This window comes from Paroedura picta, chromosome 10, assembly GCF_049243985.1.
Source record: "Paroedura picta isolate Pp20150507F chromosome 10, Ppicta_v3.0, whole genome shotgun sequence".
Classification (NCBI taxonomy): Eukaryota; Metazoa; Chordata; class Lepidosauria; order Squamata; family Gekkonidae; genus Paroedura; species Paroedura picta.
In genome coordinates this window covers 36,651,011-36,663,645 of record NC_135378.1, presented here as the reverse complement: position 1 = coordinate 36,663,645, position 12,635 = coordinate 36,651,011, and the positions used below count along the sequence as shown (strand labels likewise).

At 42.9% G+C, this 12,635-nt stretch overlaps 1 protein-coding gene across 2 annotated transcripts in view; it reads left to right on the top strand.

The window, feature by feature from the left end:
- Window positions 1–11,577, top strand: part of SNX25 (sorting nexin 25) — a 46,102-nt gene extending 34,525 nt beyond the window's left edge. The window contains exons 13-19 of one of the 2 annotated variants that reach the window (XM_077302244.1): window positions 1,675–1,788; window positions 2,278–2,442; window positions 3,465–3,582; window positions 4,929–4,995; window positions 8,089–8,270; window positions 10,238–10,338; window positions 10,949–11,577. In XM_077302244.1, coding sequence (XP_077158359.1) covers window positions 1,675–1,788; window positions 2,278–2,442; window positions 3,465–3,582; window positions 4,929–4,995; window positions 8,089–8,270; window positions 10,238–10,338; window positions 10,949–11,029 — 828 coding nt within the window. In that variant the 3' untranslated portion in view covers window positions 11,030–11,577. The remainder of the gene's footprint in view (window positions 1–1,674; window positions 1,789–2,277; window positions 2,443–3,464; window positions 3,583–4,928; window positions 4,996–8,088; window positions 8,271–10,237; window positions 10,339–10,948) is intronic. The other variant, XM_077302245.1, reaches the window with a different exon arrangement.
- Window positions 11,578–12,635: the final 1,058 nt, after the last annotated feature.

Genomic DNA, 12,635 nt, shown 5'->3' with positions numbered 1-12,635 from the left:
AAAATGCTACTGCCCCTCCTTTGGCTGACACAAGGTGGGCAAGACTGTGTGATGCTGACTTCACAGCAACTGCACCGTTTGAGTCCAACATTTAAGACCAACAACATTTTATTCAAGATCGATCTGTCTGTCTGTCTGTCTGTCTATATGACTTCATGTGCAAACATTCTTCACATATACGATTATATAAAATGTCCATGTTCAGTTTAAGCTGCAGATTTCTAAAGTCCAAACTGGTCTTGGTTCAGCATAGAATCATAGAATAGAATAGAATCATAGAATCATAGAGTTGGAAGGGGCCATACAGGCCATCTAGTCCAACATCCTGCTCAATGCAGGATCAGTCCAAAGCATCCTAAAGCATCCAAGAAAAGTGTGTATCCAACCTTTGCTTGAAAACTCCCAGTGAAGGGGAGCTCACCACCTCCTTAGGCAGCCTGTTCCACTGCTGAACTACTCTGACTACTTAGAACTACTCTGATTGTGAAAATTTTTTTCCTGATATCTAGCCTATATCGTTGTACTTGTAGTTTAAACCCATTACAGCGTGTACTTTCCTCTGCAGCTAATGGGAACAGCATCCTGCCCTCCTCCAAGTGACAACCTTTCAAATACTTAAAGAGGACTATCATGTCCCCTCTCAACCTCCTTTTCTCCAGGCTGAACATTCCCAAGTCCCTCAAGTCCCAAGCATATCTTGGGAAGCATCTTTGCCATGGTATCTCTCTCTCTCTCTCACTCACCCTCTCCCCACTCACCCTCCCTCTTGCTTAAGATCTGCCTGCGGGGCCTTCTCCTGGATCCCACCTGTTTTGTGCACAGTGTGGCATCCACTTAAGAGCGAGTCTTTTCAGAATCTTGGCATGCAAGCTGTCAAGGATTCAATCTAGTACCATCTATTCCTTCCTTTGGGAATCTAGCAGAAACACTGCTATCCTGCCAGGCTTTTGCGGAGGAGGTCATTTCTGCCCAAATCCTGTTTTGAGGTCCAGGGGTGGTGGTAACTGTCATTTAGCTTGTTTTCTTCATTGTTATTGCTTGCTTTAGCTGACAGTGCTTTGTATTGTGTTGATACTATAAATCACACTGGTGGTAGAAGGGTAAAATATTTTGGGCCTAGTTCAGGGGTAGTCAAACTGCGGCCCTCCAGATGTCCGTGGACTACAATTCCCAGGAGCCCCTGCCAGCGAATGCATTCGCTGGCAGGGGCTCCTGGGAATTGTAGTCCACGGACATCTGGAGGGCCGCAGTTTGACTACCCCTGGCCGAGTTGATGGAAAGAGCTCTTGGTGGCCATGAATGGGAGGACATTGAAGGGGAGATTCAAATGGGTAGCCGTGTTGGTCTGAAGTAGCACAATAAAAACAGAGTCCAGTAGCACCTTTAAGACCAACAAAGATTTATTCAGGGTGTGAGCTTTCCGGTGCAAGCACAGACGAAGAGTGCTTGCACTCGAAACCTCACACCCTGAATAAATCTTTGTTGGTCTTAAAAGTGCTACTGGACTCTGATTTTATTGAAGGAGAGGTCATTGAAGGAGGAACTGAAAACAAGTGGGGGTTTTGTGTGTGTGTGTGTGTGTGTGTGGGGGAGATTTTTCCAACCCTATGCTCTGTTGTGTTAAGTGTATGAACTAAAATGGAAAAAAATAATTGAGATTTTTTCCCCCCGCAGTGTTTCCCATCGTTAAAGAAAGCTCAGTTGCCTTCACTCAGCAAGCTGCCCTTTAAATCTGTAGACCAGAAATTTATGGAGAAATCCAAGAACCAATTAAATAACTTTTTACAAGTAAGAAATCAAAAAATCCATCAAGACTGTGGTATGTTTGAAATAAAAATGATTGGGAGTGTGCATGTGTTCTAAGCATTCAAGTATGTGGTTCAGTTTCTTAGTTTCTGATTTGCTCTTCATACTTTTTTTGGTGTGTATGTTGGATATTTTCAATCTATGCTGAAATATACAATATGTATTTGACTGGCTCAGAACTGTATACGCTCATCAAGGAACCCGAATTGTCTCACGTTATTTTGTTCTGTGTAAAATATAACAAAATGCTTTTTGTATGAACAGTTCCACCATTTTATCCCTGGATTTCACCCACAGAATGTAATAAATTGTAACAAGCAACCTGAGAAGTTCAGACCACCATTGGCTGTACTACCAGGGCCTAAAAAAAAACTCCCTTTAATGATTTCTGAGGTTTTATCGGGGATACCTGTCTTCCACTGCAAGAACTATGCTCTGTTTTGAAATGGTCTGTCTTTTTTCCCCCTACAGAAATTGCTTTCTGATGAAAGACTTTGTCAGAGCGAAGCACTTTATGCCTTTTTGAGTCCTTCCCCTGAACACCTCAAAGTTATTGACATACAGGGAAAGAAATCCTCTTTTTCAATCTCTTCTTTTTTGGAGAGGCTTCCTGGAGATTTCTTTTCTCATCAGGAGGTGAGGGAGGAAAACAATGTTCTTAGTAGACTAAATGACCTATATAAAACAATTAGGAAATGCCTGAATGCTATCTCAGATGAACTGTTTGCAGGGCTGTGGACTATTTGAGTGAGTTATTGAAGCTCTCAAAAGCTGTAATGCAGTTTGCTTCTGTACTTTCTTCTGTGCATTTGTATTCTATTGCTACTACATGCATTCCACTGGGAATATTGTCTCAGCTAGCCCCAGTGAAGTGAGGCTTCATTTACAATGGGCTCGCACAAAAGAAATTCTCAACTGGAGGAGAGGTGTATATCTAGCAGAATGAGGTTTCCTCTGCTTTTGCATCCTCCTGAGGTGATCGACCTCAGTCCAGCAAAAATACAGGAGGGGCAATAGTCTAGCCAGGGATGAAAATTGGGTGTCAACTTACAATGAGCAGAAGGGGGGAAGTATGTAATCTAGCTAGTGGGGGAGATCTGGATGGCTAGAGGATAGGGGTATATGGAAACTTGTCAGCTGCCTGCTGAACAGACAACTTTTACCTCTTGGCAATTATTACATAAACAGTATGAAATAATCTTTAGTGGCTGTTTCATGGTTGCATTTTGTTGACCCTGAACTGCATCATAAAAAAGGGAGGCGGTTAAGAAAGTGCTGAGCAGTATCTATACCAAGATAGAAGCCAGAAATCTGTAACCACTAATGGCTTGAGACTTAAGACCTAGAAATATAGCTGGCAATATTTCTGAGTGGTGGTACAATTATTTCTCAAGTTTATATATAACTGTCTTGCTCTGGAACCCTTATTAACATAGCTCACCGCCCATAACCCATACCCCTGTAGTGTTAAAGGCTAAGTTAGAGGGTGGGGAGGGAGGATGGGGGAATTCTCAGAATAGATTCTGCTTTTGCAGATGTCACAGGAGATAGGGGTTGTACCAAGTTAGAGTGGCCATTTTGGATGGCTGTCTTGGTAGCCATGGCAACCATAACTTCCTGACCAAGATGTCAGTTCTGTACTCGTATTGCCTGCCCAGGAGGAGACGGAAGATGATGACGATCTCTCTGACGATGGAGACGATGTGGATGGGAAAAGGGATGCCCTTGCTGAGCCCTGCTTTATGCTGATAGGAGAAATTTTTGAACTGCGAGGAAGTAAGTAATGACCTTTTTTGTTTGTGTGGATGGTTTTGCATTATCTTAGTACGTCAAGTTGTGGTTGTCCTGCCTGTGCTCTTGAGTAACATTTTACATTTGCTGCCTGTCAGTCAGTTTATTGCTACAGTCCTCCATCAGTACAAATATATCAGTCCACAATTTAAAGCATATAAACAAACAAAAATCAAATATAAAAAGGAGCATAATAAGACAAAACGGCTTCATCAGATTTACATTTTAGTGTTAAATGTATATTTATAGTTAATATATACTATGCCTCAGCTACCGTGTACAATTTCCAAGCCTTGCAGACCTGGGCACAAAATCTGGCTGCTTGATCTGGTGGTTCCTGTCAAACAAATGACAAATTTTATTTGATGGACCAGGGGACCTATCTAACGATGGGCTAATAGTTTCCATATGAATCTTCATATAAAAGGGTCAGTTGAGAAATACATGCTCCATTGATTCAGTTTCACCCTCTGCACAAGAACGCCTCTTCTGAAAAGGAATTTTCTTAAACCTCCCTTCCAGTACTGCAGAGGGTAACACTGAACTTCTAGCTAAAGTAAATATAAATATGCTACTAGAGCAGCTATATGTCAAGCATCTGAAGGGAAACATGTCTCTTTTGCATTCAAAATCTAATTAGCCAGTGTATATGTAGCAATGGCATACAGGTGACTCAGGCAGGTATCTGTGGAAGGGTTCACAGCGGCATGCAGTTTATGCCCTGATCTGCATTACCCACAAGTTGTGCCTTAGAGTCTGAACTTCCTTATGAACCATATAGTAACGTGGTTTTAACATTTTAATAATACTGTATTGCGATTTGTGCCCTGATCTGGATGGCCCAGGCTAGCCTAATCTCATCAGAGCTTGGAAACGAAGTAGGGTGGGCCCTGGTTGGTACTTGCATGTGAGCCCCCCAAAGAAGTCCAGATTCGCTATGCAGAGGCAGGCAATGACAAGCCACCTTTGACCACCTCTTGCCCTGAAACCCTACAGGGTTGCCATAAGTCTTGGTGGCATTTTCCATCACCGCTGTAATCTGTGGTTGGGAGAGTGGTGTACAGAGGTTAATGGATGACGATGGCTGCAACTAGTTCCGAGACTTTTCAGTAGATAGCAAATAGGTAAATAACTATTCTTATCTAGGTCAGGTGACTCGCCAATGTGCCACAAACTTGGAAAGCTGAGAATTTAATTGGAAGAGGAAAGAAACAAAGACCCTTAGGGGCAGAAAGTGAAAGCAGGCACCTCTATCTGCTCTGGCTTTATCTCTTCACCTATGTGCTTGGACTTTACTTTTATGCACTGCTGTTTTGTTTGTTTCGTTTTAGTGTTTAAGTGGGTCAGGAAGACACTAATTGCACTAGTTCAAGTTACCTTTGGAAGAACTATCAACAAGTGAGTGAATCACACTTTCTTTACTTCTAGAACTGCTGCTCTGTAAATAGACTGCTTGATGCAAGGACACTTGAAAACCAGAGTGCTGTGTGTAGTTGGTTGATTTAGGAACAAGTTAAGTATCTCTGTCATTCTTGTGAAACAAATAAAGTCACTGTTTCACCCACTTATCTATCCCATATGAATGCCATATGAACTAATACTAAGTCCTGTGCCAAGGTAGCCCAACCTTGGTACAAAGAAAAACTGAACCCTGAAAAAAAAAAGGTTTATTTATTTATGATATGTCTATTTCAATAGTTTGCATAATTTTGTTCCTTTTTGTCAGGGTGTTTTGGTATGTTATGCAGGGCATAATTATCCATCCAAGATTCTGAGAAGTCACTAGTTGTTGCCTATACAATTTCAAATCTCTCCTGATAGCCTTGAGAGTTAGCAACTTGCATATTCAGCTAATGAAAGCTGAGACATTAGGATATGGAAATGTGACTCGGTAACCCCTACTACTTTGTGCACGGTAATTGCACCCGTGTTATGCAACTGAAAACCACCAGAGGGGGCATAAGAGCAGGAGATTGGTGCTTTTTCACAAAAGGAAGTTGCTTGTTGCAACTTAATAAAGCTCTGATGGACCCCCCAGAATGAACAAGCCTGTGGTTTGGTGCTATGACATACCTGTTCTTTACATGACTGTCGCACTGTTAATAAACTGGGATGGCAAAAAGAAGGATGGCAATTTTGTTGTTGTTAAACTCCAACAGTGTTACAGCTATGCTTATTCTAGTAAGTCATCTTGGGAGCAGTCAACCAAACATGAGAACTGTGATGCTTCAGTGTGTGTGTGTGGGGGGGTGGCTCAGTGGCAGAGCATCCACATGGCATGCAGAAGCTCATGGGTCCGATCCCTGGCATCTCTAGTAGAAAGGCCAGGTGAAAGGGTTGTGAAAGACCTCACTCTGAGACTTTGGAGAGCTGCCATCAGTCTGATCTTGATGGGCCAGTGGTCTGTTGCAGTATAAAGTGGCTTCCTGAGTTGTGTGTCAGGCAGCCTGCGGTGGCAGAGCCCAGGGAATGGATTTCCTTTTGGTTTTGGTCAGATTTCTAAGCATCTTGTGAGAACAGTCGGCTTTCCCATGTTGGGGGCAGGGGCTTGTTTTGGCAAGAAGGGAGGATGCTGTTCTAAAGAAGGGACGGTGGACACCGCCCTCCCACACAAGTATACTATTGGCAGCTTTTGCTTTTGGTGATGAAAAGTTTTGTACTTTAATTTTGCTGGGAATTCAAGCCCACTTCAAGCCAGCCCTTGAAAGAAATAGAATCCTGGACAAGACATGGCCCCATGCAAAGGGTCTGGGCAGGATGTTGCCTAGATTCTCAGGAGTGATCAAATATTGTCAGAGAAGAGACGTAATGTAGGATGCCTCCTTGGACTGTGGGAATGACCCAGTGCTGCTGTTCTGGCATTTGTCTTAAAGCCCCAGGAACATTTGGCAATGCTCCCAGTTCTGAAATCAGCAAATGTATGTTGCTTTGCATTACTGTGTTCAAAAGATTGGTGGGAATCCACCCTGGGAATATGTTTGCCTGCTGTGAGATGTGGTACTGTCATACGGATAAGGGAGGCTGCCCAGAAATGCTAATCATAAAAACTATTCCAAGATAATTTCTGGACAGGGACTACTAAATAGCTTTTAACTGTCACAATGAAAAAATTTATAAGCCAGTCCAAAATATATATGGCCAGATTTTGGTAATAAGCAGCCCAGTTGCCAGTGCCTTTGACTTCCAGGAGACTTGCTTCTGAGAATGCAGTGGCTTGAGCTGTAAGAAAGGAACCCCCATCCTCACAGCAGCAAACTCTAGCTGTAACATGCCACCCTTCTGGTGGGCCCTAATTTCCTTTCCTCAGAAGGGCCTCAGCTGCCCTTCTGGCTGTTCTATATGCTGGCCATTTCTGAGGTGTTTGTTGTCTGCACCTGGAATGCCTCCTGCCATCTCTGTAGGATACCAAATTCTGCACAGCATGGCACAGTTCCACTCCCCCCCCCCACACTGCTCTGGTGACGGGAGCTAATTGCCACTTTTAATTTTGCTCTCCCTCTCTCTCTTTGAATCAAGCAACTTGACCTGTTAAAGCTGAGGCATTCTTAGTGCTATCACAAATGATAATCAGTCATAGTCTTTCTCTCGCCTTCACCCTCCTAACCTCTGTCCCAACACAGTTTTTACCTGTCGAGTTCAGGGTTTTTAAGCGCTGCCCTTCCAAAAAGCTCAGGGCCTTCCAAAGAGCTGAGGGTTCTCTCTGCTTCTCCCGTGTCATTCTGGAAACGGCAACTCTGAGGCAGGTCAGCCTGATGGAGTGACTGGTCCAAGGTCTCCCTGTGGGCAGAATGCAAGAGGGAGACTCCTGGATTAGAATCTCACTCGAGTTCAGCCTGCAGCTGCATGCAGCAGCCAGCCTGTTGCCCTGGGGGGATGAGAGGCCGAGCAGAGTGGCCCTGGCAGTGAGGTTTGAGCCTAGTTCTCCCAGGTCCTAGTGTCCTGCCAGAGCACTCTGCATTTGTGGGATTATTTCTGACGGCTCCCTGTTTCTAAAAAGCAAAACTAGCATATCAGGGAGAGATTCTCGTGCTGCCTATTCTGTATTTGCAAGGCACCTTCACAGAAGAGAGCTTTAAAAGCACATTTTTTTGTTCCCCCACCTGCATGGTGCAAGGCCATTCTTTTTATACTTTATTCTCTTGCCTGTTTAGACTAGGTCACATTTTTGTGGGATGAGACAGCGTCTCCATTTGTTGGTTTTGTTATTCTCATTTATCATTTTCCTAAATGAAACTTGATTCTGGGTTCCATTTCCCTCTTTAATGTTGCCCCTTTCCAGAATTTAAGCGTTGCCATTTCAAGACTACCCTTTAGATCAATCCAAACTGCATTCTCTCTGAAGAACATTGTAACTGTGGCTACGCAGGTAAATGTCGTGACATGAGAATACCAGCTATATTGTCTGAAAAGCAGGTTTGAAGGGGAGTACTGAGAGCATGTCTGACTGGCATAGCATTTGTGGCTTGCTCATTCTTCTTATCTCTTTTCAAGGCAAATTCGTGACACTGTCAATTGGATCTTCAGTGAACCAATGCTTGTATATTACATTAACATATTCCGAGATGCTTTTTGGCCAAATGGGAAGTTGGCATCCAGCACAAAGCCCAGAAGCGAGGAACAAGGCCAGGAGACAAAACAGAAAGCACAGCAAAAATTACTTGAAAACATTCCAGGTGAGCATTATCAGTTACAGGAAATGTAATTGGAGAACAATAAAAGCTGCTTACTGATTATGTTGTGTGTTAGAGATTTCAAGGAGCTTCACAGATAAGGTTAATCTGTTTATCTCTCTTTCCCCTGGATTCTCTCTCTCTCACACACACACACAATTTAGCACCTACCAATGCACATTCAGATTGGCTTATGTAACCTTTTACAGGGTCACCAATATCGTATCCATTGTGGTTCCCTGTGGATAAACTATAAATGTTCTGTTCAAAGTCCATCTGAACGGTATTTATATGATGGGAAACATCAGAGAACAAGAAAAACCCCAGAGGACATTCTGCATGCTGATTTATTGGCCACACAGATTTACGAAGATCTAATCCATTATCTTTGGGGCTTCCCCCCCCCCTTCTCCCCTTTCCTCTTAGGAGCGGGTTCTCCCCCCACTTGTCCTCTCTATGGCTCTGTGAATGAGGTGACTGGGCTTAAGCTTCATGACTGAAAGGAGATTTGCACCCTAGTTCTGACATTGTTAACTCTTACACCTCATTGGCTTTCTAGCTGGTGTCTTTTCATTCTGGAATATTTAATTATATAATTGTATCTTCTTCCACTAGTCAATTTCTGGTGAAAATGGTTCATTTTACCATGATAGTGCAAAATGTTCCTTTGGGCACAAATTCAGTGAACGAAGGGTTAATTTGCATCTAAATTACATAATATTGATTATATTCAGAAATCTTGATTGGTGTGGGGTTTTTTTCCTTTGAAAACAAATACAAGGAGTACAGGAAGGGATACCCAAGACATAACAAGGACTTGGTCAGGATTCAGAAAGAGCTAATTTATGATTTCCTCGAGAAAGTTGAATAGCTTAAGCTAGATTTGATGTTTTGCACATCTGATACTAATTTGTGAGCTTTTCTTATTTGGCCTTTAAATCAGACAAACTACTTTCAATTTAGGAAAGATCTGGATTGGTATGAATTATTTACCTACTCCGTGTTTCTCTAATCTGGAGAACTTTTTCCCCCACTCCTTTATATGTAGCCGCTGGGTGACCGTGGGCTAGGCACAGTTCTCTTAGAGCTGTTCTCAGCAGAGCAGTTCTCCCAGCTCCACTTCCCTCACAGGAGTTTTGTTGTGGGAAGAGGAAGTGAAAGGTGTAAGCCATTTTGGATCCACTGTGTTTTTCCCCCAAGTTTTGTTTTTTAAATTACAAATCAGCTTGTATAATGGATTGATCTAAAGAATATTTGGCAAGTGGCCTTATGAGATCAACAAGAAACTCTAACTGACATAAAAGGTTTTTTTAAAAATCCTTAAGTACCTAGGCTTTATGTTTTTAAAATGTATAGAATAAATGCCAAGGAGGAGACAAGGAAGGTTAAAATAGAGGACAGCCCTGTTCATAACAACTCTGTGTCCACGTCACCAAAACACATTTTGAATATCTCAGCAAAGAACTTCTTTTGGCAAAATAGTTCAGTGGTGTTTTAGTATTAAGTGAAACCCCATGGATCATTTTGTCTGGACCAGCGAAGTGATACTTGAGCCACAGTTTGAAACTAGGGATCTTGGTTCTCGTCCTTCTGTGCATTCCAGCTATATTACTGCCATGCCAGCTAGAGAGAAGACCACGCATGGAATAATGTGTTTCAAATTCAGGACAAATCGGTTGTGAGGGCAGCAGAGCTGAGTCATTAGAAAGCAGGAATTGACTCAAAATGAGAGCAGAATCTTTTTTCCAAATGGACTCGCTTTTGATGTCTGAGGCCGGGTGCCTGTAAAGAAGTCTGGATGATGGACTTGGGAAGGTTGTGGGTTCAGCTCTCCTCACCTGTGTGCCCCATGAATTAAGGCCCCCATTTTTTTTAGGTGGCAAGTCTGTGATCACATCTAGTTTGGCCTCTAAGCACGTGTACAGGCATTAGTGTTCTTCTCCAAAGCAGACCAAAAATGTTTCTTTCAGACACTCTGCAGAGCCTTGTTGGACAGCAGAATGCTCGCCATGGTGTGATCAAAGTATTCAATGCACTTCAAGAAACCAAGGCCAATAAGCATCTTCTCTATGTGAGTTATTCTGTCCTTTTCTGCCTTTGAGGTCCTGGTTGTTGCTTAAGCGTGTCCTGCTCCTTCAAGTCTCTAGCATCTTATTTTCCAGACTTCATAATTTCCTTGAGGTTTTATCTATTATTTTATGTACTACATTTTAAAGTAGGGGTGGAAAAAAACCTGAAGACTAGGTACCTATTCCGCCAAATATTCTCAATTCCCTAGAATTCGCCAGATCTGAATTATGCCTCACCTGTTAAGAGTCCTCAAGGGTGTGGTGCGGCCTGGTCCCTCCCTTCTGCCCGTGTGCTCCTTTTGTTAGCATCCCTCTGAGGGCAGTCTTCCACTGAGATTAAGCCTTAGGCCAAGGTTTCAAAAATAAAGGGGCAGACTGTAGGAAATCAGGTGCTGCATAGTGCTAGCTGTTTTTCCTGAGGGCCACGTCAAGGAAGGTGCGAGTCAAGATTTCTCTCAAAAGGTGAATGGCCAGCATGTGAATTGCCTTTAATCACAACCTCTGCCTCCCCTCCATAGAGACATCCTTACTGTGGATTTGCAAGAGGGGGGTGAGGAAGAAGAGCTTGGGCTATGTGGAGTTTTCAAATCATCCTTCCTTTTGTCTTTGCAGGTATTATTGGAATTGCTGCTAATTGAGCTGTGCCCTGAGTTAAGAACTCATGTAGAGCAGCTTAAAGCTGCTCCAGTTTGATTCTGCAGAAGTGAAAGACTTGAGAAATGTCTGTGTTTTGCTTCGTTTTTAAATCATAGACATGAAACCTATTTCCCTCTTTTTCATAGAGGGCCGATTGAAGACTGCTGCGGATTTATAGGGTATTTTTCTTTTGAGGTTTATGTGAAGTAAACAAGACTTGAAAAGAAGTGGTGGGGTGGTGGTAGTGGGGTAGAGCTGCCAGTACTGCGTAGTTTCTGGCTTTTATTTAACTTGTTAAATGAGCATAATTCTATCAAAAGATGCAGATGGAAATGTACATGTTAATTTAAGAACTATAAACTATTTTAAACATTTATGAAAGGCATTTTGCTTTAGTGGTACACCAATGGATGTTGTACAGTTAATTTCCTGCTGAGGAAAACGAACATTCCTCTATTTTCTTGTGTATTGAAGAGCCTTGTTGTGCAATACTCTATGTAAAGATATTGTGTAAATTTTATTGTTTTTATTTTTACCAAAGATTTCCCATAGTTTTGAGCCTTTGTAAGCAATAAATAACAAAACTGGCCTGCAGTGCTTCATAATTGAGCTCCGTTTATAGCTTGCAAATGGGACCTGCCTGCTGCCTTCAAAGGGAACCGGGGTGAGGGGTGGGGGAGGCACACAACTTCCGTTTCATGTTCTCCTCCAATGGGAACATTCTGCCTGATGTGCCATATGCAGTGTACAAATAACTTCCTCGCTGATGAGTTGAAGTTGATTTAAATTACTTGGGCAATCTTGATATTATCCAGAGTTGCTTTCCTCACATCACCCCCGTCCTTTCAAAGATCTTATTAAATCAGGTTTGAATTTTATTCTAATGGTGCCAGTTTGCTGTTTTTAGAAGTGGAGCTATGTCTGCCAGCTTCTTAGTAGTATGGGCATTTTCTGAAATCTAATTTACAAGACGGTCAGCAGTGTGGCAATGTTTTGGGGTTTGTAGATATCTAAGGCAAGTCTCCCTTGCCATTGCTCACAATTCCTGCCCCCTCCTGAGAGCCAGTTTGGTGTAGTGGTTAGGGGTGCGGACTTCTAATCCGGCATACCAGGTTCGATTCTGTGCTCCCCCACATGCAGCCAGCTGGGTGACCTTGGGCTCGCCACAGCACTGATAAAACTGTTCTGACTGAGCAGTGATATCAGCGCTCTCTCAGCCTCACCCACCCCACAGGGTGTCTGTTGTGGGGAGAGAAATGGGAAGGCGACTGTAAGCCGCTTTGAGCCTCCATCGGGTAGGGAAAAGCTGCATATAAGAACTCAACTCTTCTTCTTCTTTGCACAGGGCTACAAAATGGCTAGGTAGCCAGTCTCCTTTCCGTAATTGGCAGCTGCTCAGCCCAGAATCCAGCCATGACGACAATGTAGGGAAGCTTTGACTGCAGAGCTAATGAAGAATTTGGCATGTATGGTTCAAGTCTGACAGGAAAGGTCCTAGTTTATAGATTATTTGTGCACTGTCCACATCTGGCATGGGTGCTGTTGCTTGCACACATAACTAATGTGGTACTCTTGGAGCCTGTAGTCTTAGATTCAAATCCCTTTTCGGGGTTTCCTTGGGCCAGCTACGTTCTAATTGTAATGTAATGTGGATAAAATGGAA